This window comes from Prinia subflava, chromosome 8 (genome assembly GCF_021018805.1).
Source record: "Prinia subflava isolate CZ2003 ecotype Zambia chromosome 8, Cam_Psub_1.2, whole genome shotgun sequence".
Taxonomy (NCBI): Eukaryota; Metazoa; Chordata; class Aves; order Passeriformes; family Cisticolidae; genus Prinia; species Prinia subflava.
The window spans coordinates 564,754-580,777 of record NC_086254.1 but is presented as its reverse complement, the minus strand read 5'-3'; the positions used below and the strand labels follow the sequence as shown (position 1 = coordinate 580,777).

The window sequence follows — 16,024 nt, the reverse complement described above, 5'->3', positions numbered from 1 at the left end:
CTGGCTTAGGAGCAGGATGCAGGACTGAGCAGGCTGTCAGCTGCTTAAGATCCTGTCACATCTAGGTTCTGAGCTGTGCTTTGGTTCCCAGAACTCCATGATCTCAGATCTGGGGATAGGTCTGGGCATAGAATGTCCATTCCATCCATTTTTCAGTGGGTGCAATGTGCTTGGAAAAGGGGGCTTGAAATTTAACAGCCACTCTAAGCATATTGTCATTTATCTCAAAGCACACTGTGATTTGGAGGCCCTCAAAAAGTGCCTGATTATCTTATTAATGCGTTTGGTGTGTAGGATTTAGCTTTTGTTTGGCAAGCAGATGCTTCTGGGAATGAGGTGGGAATCTCAGTACGGAACAAGGCAGACACTGTAATTTGATGAGAAGACAATTTCATTCAGACTGAGGGTTGGGTTATCTTTGGCAGAGTGTTGTAGTGTAACCGCTGATGTGGTTTGATATCTCCTTTTGCTTTCCTTCTTGCTCCCAGAGTACTTTGGATTGCATGCAGGTACTGCTCTAATGTTGTCAAACAGGACATTTTTCCCTCTGTTCTGACTTTGGTAGTTGCTTGATATTCTTGTTTTAACTATACTCTGGAAAAGATTGCAAGAGTGTTACTGCCAAGAAATAAATGTAATAAGAGGAGCTCCCACTACAAGTTTGATGGAGCAGCTGCTTTTCTCTTCAAGTGCCTTGCTTTCTTGACCAATTAGAATTAGGAGCTTACTTTTTTTGGCACTTACAGATTTTTGGAATTGTCCAACTGTGCTCCTTCTCCACATTTAAGTGTCTTTGCAGTCCAAGAGTGAAATGTTTCCTTCAAACCCCAAAGGCAGTGGTGACAACATTGCAAGTGAGTGTTGTGGAGAAGACGAGTCCTGCTGGCTTTGTAATTGGGTGGAAGATGGGAAGCAGAGATTGTGGATAATAGTTTTCCTAGATGAGGTAGTAACTAATGAAGTTCCAGCCTGGGAGCTTTGCTAGCTGGCCTGTTCACAGGTAGTTTGGAAAGAAGGCTGGTATAGAAGTGCTGGGGTTTGTAGCTGATAGAAAACTTCTTTAAAACCTTCCAATCTGGCAGAAATATCAGGAGGGATGGGGAGATAAAATGCAGGTGACACTGACTGCACAAAGGCACATGGAGGAGAGAAAGCAGGGACTGAACGTGCCTGTTGGTGGGCTCAGAATTCCCTGCTGGCACAGGAGATGCAGGGTTCGAGGTAGGGGATTTTAAAAAAAAAAAGCCACAAGTTGGTCAAAAAAGCAGTAAAGTGGTGGGAACTCTGAGGAAAGAACTTTATTGGGATATGCTCACATCCTGTAGAAGTTGCACCCACACTGATGTGGAGTTATGTATGTTCCTTTAATTCCTTTGGCATGAGCCCTGCTTTTAGCAAGAATTTGGGAATGCACACCTGTAGAATTCCCTTCTAGCAAAATGGGAAAGTGCGCTGCAGTGCACTCAAAAGTGCATAGCAGAAGGTACAAAGAAGAGGAACAAGGGACATCTGAAAGGAGAGCATGAGCTGGAGAAGTGGAACAGACCAGCCAAGAATGAGAGGAGTGTCTTAGAGGATGGGGCTGAGCTGGTGGTGGTTGGGTGTGGAGAATTAGTTCCTGAGTTGGGGGTTACACTGACCCCACCAGGCTCTGCTCCTGCTCTTGCAGCCTCTTCTGGAAGTCCAGTCCCGATCGTGGGAGGTCTCCTCTTTCTCCTGACATTGGGTTGGGCACAGACACAGAAGTCCTCTCTGTGTCTGGAGCTTGATTCCAGCTGGTTCCCTGAACCTCCTTGGGCCTCCTCTTCCTTATCCTTCTGCCTCCCAACCCTGCCCAGGAAACCTGTTGCTTCCCAGCTGTCTGCAGTCCCCTGCAAGTAGCTGCTAGAAGTACACCTTATGTTTGCTGTGGCAGTAGTACTTAAGGCATGTTTGTATGTTGTTTGGAATAGCAGATTGAAAAGACATCTGACGAATGAGGTGTCTTAGAATTAAACTGTGAATTATCTGGGCTGTTGGCTTGGCTGCCAGTGTAAATGGATTTAAACTGTGGTTTACGAATTTACAGGACGAGGTACTATTATGATGTTATTAAACACAATATCCAGATGCATCTGCTGGCTCATGTCTCCAGAGAAGACAGGAAATTCCCCTCTGGTCCTGCAGTCATTCTGTACCTGTTTGTTGTTGTAGGCTCTGTCCCAATGTGAGATTAGGGATGGATGTTGGACTTGAGGAAGCCCTCCTTTGATACAGTGCAACTGTTCTTTCTGTTGGGAGTTTCTTTTCTCTCTTAAGATGTAATGTTAGAGGGGAGAAGTCTTTACGTGAAAAATCCAAACTGTAAGTAAATTCAAACACTCATAATGGCAATGTGCACCGTGACTTAGTAAACAAGGAGTTCACTCTGAGCAAGTGGATAACACAGACACTTCTGGAAGTTAGTCCGGCCGTCTGAATTCAGTTCAGAGATAGTTCTTGCCAAACTTGAGAGACTTGATCACGCTTTCCTTAGAGCAGGAGAGCACCTTTGGACTTGTGCAGGGAACAAGTAATAAAGTGAAACACCTAAAACAGATATGTCATAGTCAAATAAAAATGCATGACCCTCCTGAATCCTTACGGAGTGGCTAAAAAGCTTTTGTGTTACTCTGAGACCACAGAGAGAGCTTTTTTCAGGTCAGACATTATTTTTAGAGCTGCTTAAAAGCTCAGACTGCGTGTCTCATGTAATATTTCAAGGCATCATTTATTTTTTGAGTTGGATAGAGAAAAAACACTTCAAATACATTTGGTAGAATGGAAAAGTTTTAAGAGTGCAGTGCAGTCATCTGTTTTGGTACATCATACCTACAAGAAACAGTTAGAGGAGGGAAAGGTGCAATTGCAATCACCTGGGAATTGAATTGCCTACAACCTTGGGGAATGTGGGGATGTGTAAAGACAGCCAGGATTCAGCAATTTTTTGTAAGGAGAAGTTCTAGAGATGGTAAAAAGAGAATATGGAAAAATACAAATCATTCTCTAGCAGGAATGTGTCCTTCGCTCTCCACAGTGTTTCTCAAGGCTCCTTGGCACCTCATCTTGCTAAGGTGTAGCTTGTCCTCAACATGCATTTGCCTGGAGTAAATGATCCCTGTAGGACCAGGAGGTAAAGTGTGTGGGCTTCCCATATCAAAGAAGAGTTCTGTAACATGGGCCTGTGTGCTCTTTGCCCTTCCTAGTGCCTGGAGGAGCTGAGGTCCGGAGAGACAGTTGGTGGTCCTGTTTGGAATGGTGGGGAAGTCAGCTTAAGGTTTTGGGAGCTTGCTGGAGCCTCTGGAGTGATGGACAAAACTGAGAGAGCAGTTCCTTTTGGAGACATGATTTTAATGCTCCAAAAACCATGCAAAGCCTTTTGAATCTTTTTAAGGCTTATTTGTCTCTGACCTATCTCATCTGGTCTTGTACAGGGCTGAGAGAAGATATTGAAGTTCAAACCCAGAATTTTGGGGATAAGTCCTAATGGAGTTTGTAGTCAGCTTCCTCAGAGATGATGAGCCTCAGCTTTTCTAAGATAAGTAGAGGTGTGAGTCTGCCAGTTTCCAGTGGAACAGTTTCCTAGGAACAGTGTTCCTAGGCAGGGCGTTTAAAAGCATCCTTTAGCTGCTCAGAGTCTGGGAACAGATGCAGCAAAAGCAAATCCTGTTTGGAACCCCTCAGTGTTTCGACAGGGATTTGTTCCTCACCTTGTTCTCTCCTGGCAGGCCCGGGTGAAGGATCTGGAAGACCAGTGTCGCAGTCAAACAGAGCAGTTCAGCCTCCTGTCGCAGGAGCTTCAAGAATTCCGGCTTCAAACAGGAAAAATCGACCTTCTCACCTCCACTCTGGTGACTTCAGAGCTGCCTCTTGCTCTGTGCAGCTCCACCCCACAGCTCTGCTGGGAGAAGGGTAATTGCTGCACGTGCCTGAGAGGGCTTTGACAAATGGGTTGATACTTACGTAAATGAAAAGGACTAAAGGAGATAATGCAAATGTTTAGTGCCATTTTGGCATCTCTGTCCCTATTGTAAATACTTTTGGTTCATTTTGTAAAGAGAAGTTGGCATTTCTGTGGCCAGGGAGAGCTCAGGTGACCAGTCTGTTGAAGGAGGCACTATTGTAGAGACTTGAGCTGCTCCCTGGGATGCTCATTGCTGATCCTGTATCCTGCCTGTGGCTGTTACTAATGGACAATTGATTTTATTGCAGAGTCAGCTGTTCCTGGCTTGTTCCTCCATCAGAGCACAAAAAGGGTTCACAATGAAGGGAGTGATGAACTGGAGCTGTCACAGCGGGGGCCAGACAGCACCGTGGGCTCCCCAGCTGCTCCCAGCAGTGCTCAGAAACAATCCAAAAAAGGGGAGTCTCAGTCCAGCTCTTCAAAATCTGAATCCATGCAGAACAGCCCCAAATCCTGCCCAACTCCAGAGGTCAGTATGGGAGTCTCCTCTGCTGCCTGTGCCTTCCAGAAGGGAATAAATGCATTGCTGAGAGCACCAGTGAAGTTGCAGTCATTCCCCAGTAAGGTCACATTTATTCACCAGTAAGGTTGCATTCATTCCCTTCTGGCTGCCTGGAGAAAATGGGATAAACAAGAGAAAAACTGTGTGAAAATACTGAGATTACCTTGGATGCTATGTCTGTAATACTCATTTGAATATATTGCTGTGCTCTATGAAGGAAACAACTGGTTAGACAGTGTCTGGGAGCTTGGAGAAGGAGTGGAATGGGATTTGTGGGATAGCTCTTGCTAAGCTTCCTTGTGGCATCTCAGCTGCCACATAAAGGCTACAAACTGGAATTTTTAGCATGGGGAGAAACTGTGTCCGGACTATTTTTGGCCTTGCGCTGTGAATGAGGAACTTCAAACTTCTTGTCAGGTGTTTTTAATTACTAAACTATTACTTGATGAAGAAACCGTGAGAAGATGCCAAGCTTGTGCTAAGAGGGATACAACTAACAGGTTTTACATGTGTGTGTCACCAAGATCTCCTCAATGGTGGTTGCTTCTTCTCCCCAGGAGCCCCTTCGTGGTGGTGTGGGGTTCACTTGAGCAGGGGTTGATCTTGAGGGTACAGTTTAGGGTAGAGAAGTGCTGTGAGCAGGGCCAGGTGAGGGGCACCTTTTGTTCTTTTAGGGTTTCCTGAGCACCAAAGCCACTGAAGTGCTGAAGTGCTCAGGTCAGGACACCCACAACAAAGGGCTGCTTCAGTGCCAGGCAGAGCCTCCCACTGTGTAAGAGCTCAGGAAGGTGCCATGTTCAGAGGCAAAGTGAAGGTCACACCTGGGGAAGAACAGGTATGGAACTGTTAGCAATTCAATAGCAGAAAAGAATGCCTACTTTTTTTGCCTACAAGAGAAACCTTGGAAGCCACCATGCCTACCTGGAGAGATAGATACGTGCAGAGGTCAGTGTGGGACCCTTGGAAAAGAGCCAATGCCTGGAGTGCTTCCACAGCACATAATTGTGGGAACATTCCAGGCTAAGCCCCTTCATTTGGGTGTTGCAGATGTTCTCCAAGGATGTGGGGCAGGATTGCATTACAGAAACTGCAGTACCTTGAAAAGGTGCTCTGAACTCTTCCCAAGACTGACTCTGACTCTTCATGCATTAGAAAAAATACTTTGTGTTCTGGTGCCTGCAGTGGGTCTTCATCAAAAACATGTTTGCCTTGAAGTCTGCTTTTAAAAGGCAGCCTGAATTGGTCCATTGGCACAATGACAGACAAACCCCAGGGAGTGCATTGCCTGAAGAAGGAGGATTGCATTGCACAACCCATTGCCACTGGATGTAAAATCCCAAAACTTCACCGGGATCTAAACAGCTGAGAGAAATTTCTCAAAGGTGCTTCACTAGTAGGCACCAAATTCCTTTCAGGGTGCAGCGCTCAGTGTAGGAAGTGCAGAAGGATCTGCTGGCTAGAAAGGGAGAGGTTGTAACAGGAAGGGGGGTTTCCTGCTCTGATTCTTAATTCAGCATGTGCTGTTAGCAGAGCCAGCTAAACCCAAAGGTTCCAGTCAAAGCTCCGTCTAAAGTACACAGACATCCTACAGAACATTTAGAGGTGTTGGAGAGGACAGAAGCAGTTAAAGACCCCCAACATCCAACAGAACTTGTTTTGTTCAGGTTGACATTTGTGTTGCACATAGACACAGCTACCATTTAGAGGTAGCAAGAAATCAACATAACTGAATTAGTGGATGTGTGGGGTGGAAGAGGTCTCCAGAGCCTCTAGTCCAATCTCCTGCTCCAGTGAGACTGTCACCAGCTCTAGATTGGTGTGGCTGTGGCTATGGCTTTGCTGAGCTCAGGTTACAGGGTCTTCAAGAATGGAGATCCCCCAGCTCTGGGAACTGTTCCCAAGGCTGTATCATCCACCTGGGCAAGGAGTTTTTGCTGATGTCTGACTAGAAGCCCTGAAGCTCCAATTTGGAGCTGTTGCTTTGTATTACTACTTCCTCACCTAAAAAGTCATTCTTAGAGATGGTTCTTAGCCCAGGAGCCAGACTGACACCAGCCAGGAGTTCAGAGGACATGTTCACTATGTACAAACACTCTGAGTATTCCTTTACTGAGATCCTTATCTTTTAACATTTTTAGGTGGACACTGCAAGTGAAATGGAAGAACTGGATGTTGACAGCATCTCCATCATGCCAGAGCCGGGCAGCCAAGGCCCTGCAAAGCTCCAGGTGTTCTTAGCTCGATACAGGTACTGAGTGGTCATTGCTTGTGCTCTGTGAAGCTACACAGGTTATCCACAGATCCCTTCTTCTCTAGGATTCACCACTGTTAGGTGTGGATAATAGTAGGTTAAACCTTTTTTCTTATTTCTCCATGGGATTTTCACACTGGGAGAGCTGGGGGTGTCTAGCCTGAAAAGGAGAAGGCTCTGGGGAGAGCTTAGACAGAGATAGATGGGATATTGGGAAGTAATTGTTCCCTGTGAGGATGCAGAGGCCCTGGCACAGGGTGCCCAGAGAAGCTGTGGCTGCCCCTTCTCCAAGGCCAGGTTGGACAGGGCTTGGAGCAGCTTGGGATAGTGGAATGCCCATGGTGGGGGGTGGAATGAGATGAGCTTTAGGGTCCCTTTCAACTCAAACCATTCCATGATTTGAGACCTGATACTTCCTGCACAATCCAGGCTTAGCTCAAGAAAAGCACATTAAGCTCAGTAGCTGTTCAGTGAACAGCACTGTATGAAACTTTGAATATTGTTCTCTGTTGAAAATTAGTTGGACCTGACATATTCATTGAATTGTCTATTTTTTCAGAATAGTGAAAGAAGTTTTCTCCGAGAAATCTTATTCCAACAATTATCTTATTCCAACAATCCAAGAAATTTTCAGCTTAGAATTCCTGGAATTTTTTGCCAAAGTGTTTAGGGATGTAATTTTTAAGGGACCAAAAAAAAAAAAAAAAAAAAAAAAAAAAAAAAAAAAAAAAAAAAAAAAGCACAGAATAAACCCAGATTATTTTGATAACTCTTGCCATTCACTGAGCCATCATGGTCAAGTCCAAGTCGCTACAGTTCAGTGTATTACCTATCCGTCAGCTTTTCCATTGGGAGGAAAAGAATGAGGATGATTCCATGCTTGTGAGGAGCACATCAAATGTGATCTGTGTCTTCATGTAGTCTTGGGCCCCCATAAAGTCTCAGTCAGATCACAGAGAGGTAAACATTGCTTCAGCATGTTGAAATCCCTTTTAAGGGGTAAAGAGCAGGAATTGGCAGTAGGTGTTTGTAAAGATAAAGGTTTTTCATGAGGCATTTTCTTGTGAAATGAGATCCTCTGATTAGTTTGAGGATCCCTGGATAGGCAGGTTAGAACTCCTGGAGTCCAAGCCATATCACCAATGTATTTGTAATTTTCTTGCTGGTGAAATTTTTGGGGTGCTGTTTAAAATGTGGAGTTAGAGTGGGAGAAGACACCACAACCTCTCTATGCAGCCTATTTCAGTGCTTGCTCAACCTCAAAGAAGTCTTTCCTCAGGTTCAGGTGGAATTTCCTGTTTGTTTGTGCCTGCTGCCCCTTGTCCTGTTGCTGGGCAGCAGTGGAAAGCGTCTGGCCCCCTCCTCTTGACACCCACCGTAAACATATCTGCACTGATAAAATCCCCTTTCTGTTGACTCTTCTCCAGGCTGAAGAGGCCCAGCTCCCTCAACCTGTCCTCAGAGAGATGCTCCAGTCCCCTCAGAATCCTCATATCCCCATTCCTTTGGATGTCACAAGACGTGTTCTGCTCCTCAGAAATTACCTGTTATTAAATATTTTTATATGTAAACTACATTCTTGACCTTTGTCTCTGGAATTTGTTGCTTGCCAAAGTGGGTGCATTCCCAATGAATTGAAAGGTTTTCATCATCACAGCTGTAATGTGTTGCTGGGAAGGTTCCTGTGCAAATTGTCTTCCAATTGTAAATATTTCAGCTACAATCCTTTTGATGGACCTAATGAAAATCCAGAGGCAGAGCTTCCGCTGACTGCTGGAGAATATATTTACATCTATGGAGACATGGATGAAGATGGCTTCTTTGAAGGTGTGTTCTAGTAAAATGAAATGTGACTGAACTGCTGTGGAGAGTTGATCTCTCTCCAGAAAATGAGAGAGAAATTTGGGGAATTTTGAAACCTCAAGGTAAGGGGTTTCTGCCCAAAGTTAGTGTGTTAGAAGGATGAGTGGATCCTGTTGAAAACGGCTTTATTTATGTTATGAATAAATTGAGTCTAAGCTGTGAAATCCTGGTCTAGTGATTTCAGTGGAAATTTTGCCACTACTTTCAGTAAGTTCCAGGTTTCATCGCTGATGGTTTCAACCCCCATATGGTTCCTCCTTCACCATGGAGAGGAGCATGTTCAGCCCCTTCTGCAGATGGGCTGTTCCCTCTTTCCAGTGACTGTAGTGACCCAGGAACAGCAGCAGGTGATGGGCTCCATTGCATCATGCTCTTTTGGCAGAGAGGGGATACAGTAATTAACCCAAACTACAGTTGTGACCCTTGCTGGTATCACACTGTGTTTCTGTTTTGGCCCCTTTGCAAACATGATCCTGGTTGATTAGGAGGTGGATGGAATCGAAACCAAGATTTGTGGGCTGTAAATTTGTGCTGAGGTTGCTTTGTGGGGCCACTTGCTTAAGGGGTGATGGTTCCTGATTTCCTCATGTGCTTTTCAAGAGCTGAGACAAATGCATGTATGTTGCACTGCTTGCTCTGTGACTGCTCTGCCTCATTTTTCTTTCTTTCTATTCGCAAGCTTATAATTTATTTGTTGGTTTATTATTTAAAAAGTTTATTCTTTACTAACCTTTTCTGCTTTCCCTGCTTTCAGTTGATTTGATGTAGGTAGGGTTTTGGAAGGGGGAAAGCAGTGCTGTCCCTATGTGCTGCTCATCCATGGTTTGATGGGTGTGCACAGATCAAGTGCTGTATTTCTTTTGTCCCCACGAGTCATTAGTACAGGAGTTAACTTAAGAAAGGAGGGAGCTAAAAGGAAGGCCATTGCTAAATACAGAGCTGGAAAAATGGACTTTCTTGAGAAAGTACTGCAAACCCCAAATCTCTGTGGCTGGGAGAAGGTGTAAAATCATCCATCTGCATAGTTCAGGAAGGCTAAAAAACTTAGTGAAAGAGCTGTGATGAGGAAGAATGGGATAATGAAGAAGGAGAAAGCCTTTAGCTAATTACACAACCCAAATTTTTACTTAGTTGGCTCTGAAATGTGTGGAGCAGTGAGTTTCCTCACTGTGTCCTAATTGGGACTTAACAAGAGAAGCCCTAGGAAATCAGGAAATCATCTCTGAGGTTTTTTCCACTCCTGACTGCAGAGCAGTTTTAGCCTGGCATAGATGTTGTCCCATAGTCCTCACAGCTGGTCTGGAAGGCTCAGTGGCAGGAGCAGTGGTAACAGGTGTCCTGTTTTTTGTTTAGGGGAGCTGATGGATGGCCGGCGAGGGCTGGTCCCCTCCAATTTTGTTGAGCGAGTTGCAGATGATGACCTCATGACATTTCTGCCTCCGGAGCTGAATGATCTCACCCATAGCTCATACCAGGAGAAAAGTTTGGTCAGTGCAAGCACCAGCAGTGGAGATAAGAGTGAGTTCTCCATTGAAGAGAGTAGCATCAGTCTGTTGGCCAGCAGAGCAGAAGGAGACCAGGAGGAACCTGTTAGTCACACAGCAGTGCCTTATCCAAGAAAACTGACTCTTATCAAGCAGCTTGCCAGAAGCATAGTTGTAGGCTGGGAACCACCTCTTTTGCCAGCTGGCTGCCCAGAGATACAAAGCTACAACATCTATGTGGATGAAGAGCTACGTCAGAATGTGAAGAGTGGCCTTCAGACCAAAGCAGTGATAGAAAAGCTGGATTTACACAGCAGGGCTTACCGCGTGTCCGTGCAGACGGTGACGGCGCACGGCAGCTCTGATAAACTGCGCTGCACTTTCTTTGTGGGGCAGGATTTTGTCATGGCACCGACAATGCTGAAAGTCAGAAGTGTCACGGCCACGTCAGCAGAGGTCACGTGGCTTCCCTGCAACAGCAACTACAGCCATGGGGTGTATCTCAATGGGCAGGAGTGTGATGTGACCAAGCCAGGAGTGTACTGGTACACCTTCCGCAACCTGCAGCCCAGCACCCAGTATGTGGCCAAGCTGCAGGCCCGGCCCATGAAAACACCTTGGGAAGAGGTCCCTGAAGGGCAGGATCAGGACTCAGCCGTGATACACTTCACTACCCCTCTAGCAGGTACTGCAGGCCTCTGCATGTGGAGAGGCTATGCTCAGCTGGCCCTTTCCTGGAAAGCCATGGGGCAAGGGAAGCAAGGTTGATTAGGTCCCCAAAGCCTGAGGTGCTGCACCATTTTGTGTTAATGGTTTTTTTCTTCCTTTATTTTAAAATTGATTATCCCTTTTGCTTTCATTTGCTTTGGGAAAACATTCTCTGTGCTGGTTGGAGCAGCTGGTTGGGCAGGGAAGAGATGTTTTGCCATGACCTTGCTCCAAGGGTTGCTGCATCTTGGCTTCAGCTACTTTTGCAAAGTTCTATTTTCTGTGCATTAAAGCTTTCACAGAACAAGAGCACCTTATTTTCTCTGGTTCTGTCTGTCATTGCCAAGGACTGGCCTGGCTGTTGTAGTTCAGTTCTGCAGGGGCAAGTCTGATTGGGAGTTTGCTGTTTGATTCTAACCAGTGTTGAGCTTTATGCTGTAGGCAGATAAGTAAGAGGAAATTGTGTTTGGTCTCTCACAGGCACACCTGATGCTCCTTTGGATGTCCAGGTAGAAGCTGGTCCCTCTCCAGGTATTCTGGTTATCAGCTGGTTACCTGTCACCATTGATGCTGAAGGATCTTCCAACGGGGTCCGGGTCACTGGATATGCCGTGTACGCGGATGGACAGAAGGTACTGGCTGTGCAGAGGGGCTGGGGCTGCTGCAGGGCTGGCATGAAATGTCAGACCTTAAGACATGGAAAGCTGGATCCAGGAAGGTGTCCTGAGGCAGCAGTGACAGTCCTTGGCCTGATAGAGAGTAACACCTGAGAAGGGACATTTGTTGGGCTGTGTGATGCATACCACAAAAGACATCTGTCCAGATTTTGGAGGTGCTCCTGGGGCAGGACTCCCCAGCAGCAAAACAGCCTCTTCTGCTCAGCCCAGGCACTGGCCTGATCATTTGGCCAACAGTGAGGCCCCTGGGTGTGGACAGAGCACAGGGACACAGCCACCACCTGGGGCTTTCTCTCAAACGTGAGGAGTGAGGTGTAGTGATCCAGCTTGTAAAGCTGGCATCCCCACAGTGTGGGCAGAAAGGTGGGGGGGAGATCTGCCCCTCTGCCATGCTTAGGTGGTACCCCCACCTGCAGAGCTGCCTCCAGCTCTGAGGCCTCCAACATTAGAGGGATGTGGAGCTGCTGGAGCGAGTCCAGAGGAGGCCATGGAGATGCTTCAAGGTCTGGAGCCTGTCTGCTCTAGAGCCAGGCTGGCAGAGCTGGGGGTGTTCACCTGGAGAAGAGAAGGCTACGGGGAGACCTCAGAGCCCCTTCCAGAGCCTAAAGGGGCTCCAGAAGAGCTGGTTAGGAACTTTGGACAAGGGATGGAGGGACAGGACACGAGGAATGCCTTCCCTCAGCCAGAGGGCAGGGCTAGATAGGATTGGGAAGAAATTGTTCCCTGTGAGGGTAATGAGGCCTTGGCACAGATTGTCCAGAGAAGCTTTGGCTGCCCCAATCTTTGCAGTGTTCAAGGCAAGGCTGGACAGGGCTTGGAGCAACCTGGGGGTGCTCCAAGTGGGAGATGTCCCTGCCCATGGCAGAGGCTGGAGTGAGATGGTTTTAAGGTGCCTTCCAACCCAAACCATTGAATGGTTTTAACATACGAACAGCCTGGAGTTCAGTACTGTTACTGATACAGGGCATCCAAAGACATCCTGTATTAAAAGTGTCCTGTGGTCTTGCACGCACATGATGTTGTTTGGAGAAGCACAGTGCAAAACGGAATGCTGCTGTGTTGGATAATTGCTCTTTTGTTGTGAAAATGCTTTTTCCTCTTCACAGGTCAAAAAAAGGAGGAGTCTGGGATGGTATTCATAAGAGCGGCCTAAAAAAGAGAAAAGCTCTTTAAATTTTAGGAAACAAGGAGGGTTAAAATCTGGAGTAGGAGTGGATGCATTCCTATTTTGTAGCCTATTCAGTTTCTCAAATTTCACTTTAACTGTTCACTTTTTCCAGCTACTGTGCAGAAGGGTGGGAATTCTGCACAGCTGCTCTCCAGAGCTTTGGGTTCTGTCTTAACTCTGGGTTGGGAATTGTTCTTCTCAGAAGGGCTGAGATGTACAAAATAAATAACTCCTTCCTGTTCTTTTGTTTACAGGTGATAGAAGTTACTTCTCCAACAGCTGGGAGTGTTCTGGTGGACTTGTCCCAGCTTCAGATGTTTCAGGTGTGCCGTGAGGTTTCTGTGAGGACAATGTCTCAGTATGGGGAGTCCATGGATTCAGTTCCAGCCCAGATTTCCTCGGTCCTGCTGCGATCCTCCCACTGCACTTCCCCTGTGTGCACCACTGTCCCCTCCAGACTGCCCCGGGGGGGGCCCAGGGCCTCGCTGCCAGCCCGCGGCCCACAGCACACACCTGCGCTCCTGCTCCGACAGAAAATTCCTGCTGAGAGCTCAGATGCCAAATTAACTGATCCCTCCTCCAGCCCTGTCGGTTCAGCACGGCCCCTGACAGAGAAAGCCTCTTCCCCACCACACCATCCCTTCCCTAGTACTTCCTTGGTGCAGGCTCCAGGCACTTCCCCACAGGGGTCGGACACTGTGGGAGACAAGAAATGCCTGAATGTGCCTCCCCAGCAGGCTGGCGCAGTGCTCCCAGGGCAGGGCATGGATCCTGGCCCTTCCCAGGAACTGGGATTGCAACAGCTGGGTGAAGGGACAGAGGTTCAGGTAAGTGCTTACATCTCCTGCCTGGTGTGCAGGGAAGGGCAGTGAATCCTTTTTGAGGAGTGGGACATGATGCCACTAAGCACCTTTCTGTGACACAGTGTTGCCTCTGGGCCATCAGCCAGCAGTGGCAAACTGTCATTGAGTTTTGTCTGCTTGTGTATCTAGAAGATGCAGCTCACCTCTTGATTCTGTTTGCTAGCAGATGAGGAATAGAGTGAGGAAGGGAAGAATTTGCAGAGTTAAAAGGATGTTCCCACGTTAGTCTGGCATTGCTGTGCTCTCTGACTTGAAGGGACCTTCTCCAGTCTGGTGGGATTGCACAAGACAGTGGTAGAGCACCTTTGTGGATGGCAGAGTGAGGCAGCCATGGCTGCAGAACTGGCAAACTGTTCTGACACTGGCTATTTGGAGTTCTCAGTGGGTGAGTGAAATTCCCAGTAGGGAGAGTGAGTGCTCTCAGAGTTTTTTTAGGACAGTGGTGAGGATGTCTGACAGCCATATAATGATGGTGAATGATTGCTCTGTGACCACGGGGAAGTGGGCCCTCCTGGTGTGGGATGTATTACATCAGGGAAAAGGATCTATTTCCCATTCTGACTTTTGATATGAGAACTCATGGGAGTGCTTCAAACTGTTAAATTCAGCACAACTTTATTAATCATGGCAGTGTGACCTTGTGAAGGCTCAGAGTTAGGCTGAGACTTCCAAGAATTGCGGAAGCAACAGCAGCATGGTGGGCCCAAGCCCAAAGGCCAGCTCAATACCCAGAAGAACTGAGATGCTGAGTCCAAAATTTCACTTGGATCAGCTCCTGGTCATTTGCAGTTCACAGTACCTTGGGTCAACTGTTGGATTCATTTACCCACATTTCATAGAATCGTGGGATGGTTGGGATTTGAAGGCACATTAGAAATCACCTGGTGCATGACAGGGACACCTTCCACTAGGCCAGGCTCCTTCAAGCCCCATCCAGCCTGGCCTTGAACACTTCCAGGGATGAGGAATGTCCTGGTGGATTTGTCCCAGCTTCAAATGTTTGTGGTGTATCTGGAGATTTCTGTGAGAATGATGTCTCAGCCAGTGGTTTCAGTCCCAGCCCAGATTTCCTTGTTTTTCTGTGAGCCTGTTACTGCATTTCATCTGTTTCCAATGTTGTTGCCTCCAGACATTCAGATGTCTAGTGTAGATGGCTGCACTTGTAGTGGTTGCTTTGCCTCCTTTGTGGAGATGAATGAAATGGGTGCTTCTGGGATGCAGATCATCCTTCTCACTTGAGGTGTGTCTCCTCACTTGTCTGTCAGCAAAGGGAAACAGGGCAGAAAATCTAAGCTGTGAGATTAGATATGAGATCAGGACCTGGCTGGCTTTTGTCTGAGCCCAGGGGACATTGAGAAGCTTGACACTGCAGTGTCTCAGTGTCCCTGGGATCTGATCCTTTAGTGTTTTTAAAATGTGCCTGGTTAATAAGGTTGTGCTCCATTGCAAAATGCAGAGAGGGTCCCTTGATTGGAGAAAGACATGGTTGATGAAGGCCCACCTGACTTACCCTACTTGTTTCTGGATCTCCATTTCTTCATCTCCCAGAGGTTTTCTTGGACTGGTTGGAATACAGATGAAGACTTTCTTTAATTCTCTCTAGGTGACCTAATCAGGACCATCTTGTACTCTCTGTGTATATTATTATTCATCAATTCCCCTTTTCTTCACACCCCAGGAGGTCCTGGAGAAGGATCCTCATCTCCAGCTCAACCCAACCTGCTGGGTGGTGTCTAAGCCATTCCTCTGGCAGATGACAGTGGGAAATGACCTTGCTGTATCCTTGGGCTCTTCTTGCTGCTCTGAAACTTGTTACTATCAGTACCCTTGTGGGCCTTTGCTGAGCTGCAGCACTGGGGGCACTGTGTGTCTCCTGGGACCTGAGGACAGGGAGGGGTTTGTTCCAGGGCTGGCCAACATTCCCAGCTGCAAGTTGCCTGCCAAAATATTCATATGCCTACAGCAAAGAGCACATTAGAGTGTCAAAGAATTTGGGGTCATAAGACTCCATTTTGGTGCATAGGTAGTCTGAGACTCCTCCCCTTGATTTCACTGTTGGTTTGTTTCCCAGATGGAGCAACCAAGAACCAAAGCACTGGAGCTGGGAAGCCTCACCTACAGTGGGGTGAAGCTCCAAACAGAAAGCTGCCACGTGTGCTCTGTGGAGGAGGCACCCAGTGCCAACACAGAGAGAGAGGCAGAGAAGCACCTGAGCCCAGAGCCTCCATCCTCCTCCAGTCCCGCTGGGGGGACACAGGACACCTTCCAAGATGGAAACACGAGTGGGGGCAGCTGCCAAGCCTTCCTGAGGTTGTCTCCTGGCAAAGAGGTGATTAAAGGAATATCCAGAGTGCAAAGAGAGGTTTGTTTAACCTTGGTTGAATGTGTGTGCCTGTGGAGGGATGTGAACTGTACTTGACCTCCTGAATTTTCCAGCCTTAGGCAGAGCTGTTCTGTGGACTGTGAAGTGAGCCTGACAGTTGCGTGTGTCCACGTGTGCCAGTCACTCCCTTGGGTGCTGCCCAT

At 47.2% G+C, this 16,024-nt stretch overlaps 1 protein-coding gene across 1 annotated transcript in view; it reads left to right on the top strand.

The window, feature by feature from the left end:
- The window catches only part of TSPOAP1 (TSPO associated protein 1), a 66,656-nt gene that overhangs the window by 30,296 nt on the left and 20,336 nt on the right, over positions 1–16,024 (top strand). The window contains exons 12-19 of the mRNA XM_063402319.1: positions 3,747–3,930; positions 4,231–4,451; positions 6,623–6,732; positions 8,453–8,562; positions 9,952–10,767; positions 11,271–11,422; positions 12,890–13,462; positions 15,570–15,860. Of these exons, the coding sequence (XP_063258389.1) occupies positions 3,747–3,930; positions 4,231–4,451; positions 6,623–6,732; positions 8,453–8,562; positions 9,952–10,767; positions 11,271–11,422; positions 12,890–13,462; positions 15,570–15,860 (2,457 nt within the window). The remainder of the gene's footprint in view (positions 1–3,746; positions 3,931–4,230; positions 4,452–6,622; positions 6,733–8,452; positions 8,563–9,951; positions 10,768–11,270; positions 11,423–12,889; positions 13,463–15,569; positions 15,861–16,024) is intronic.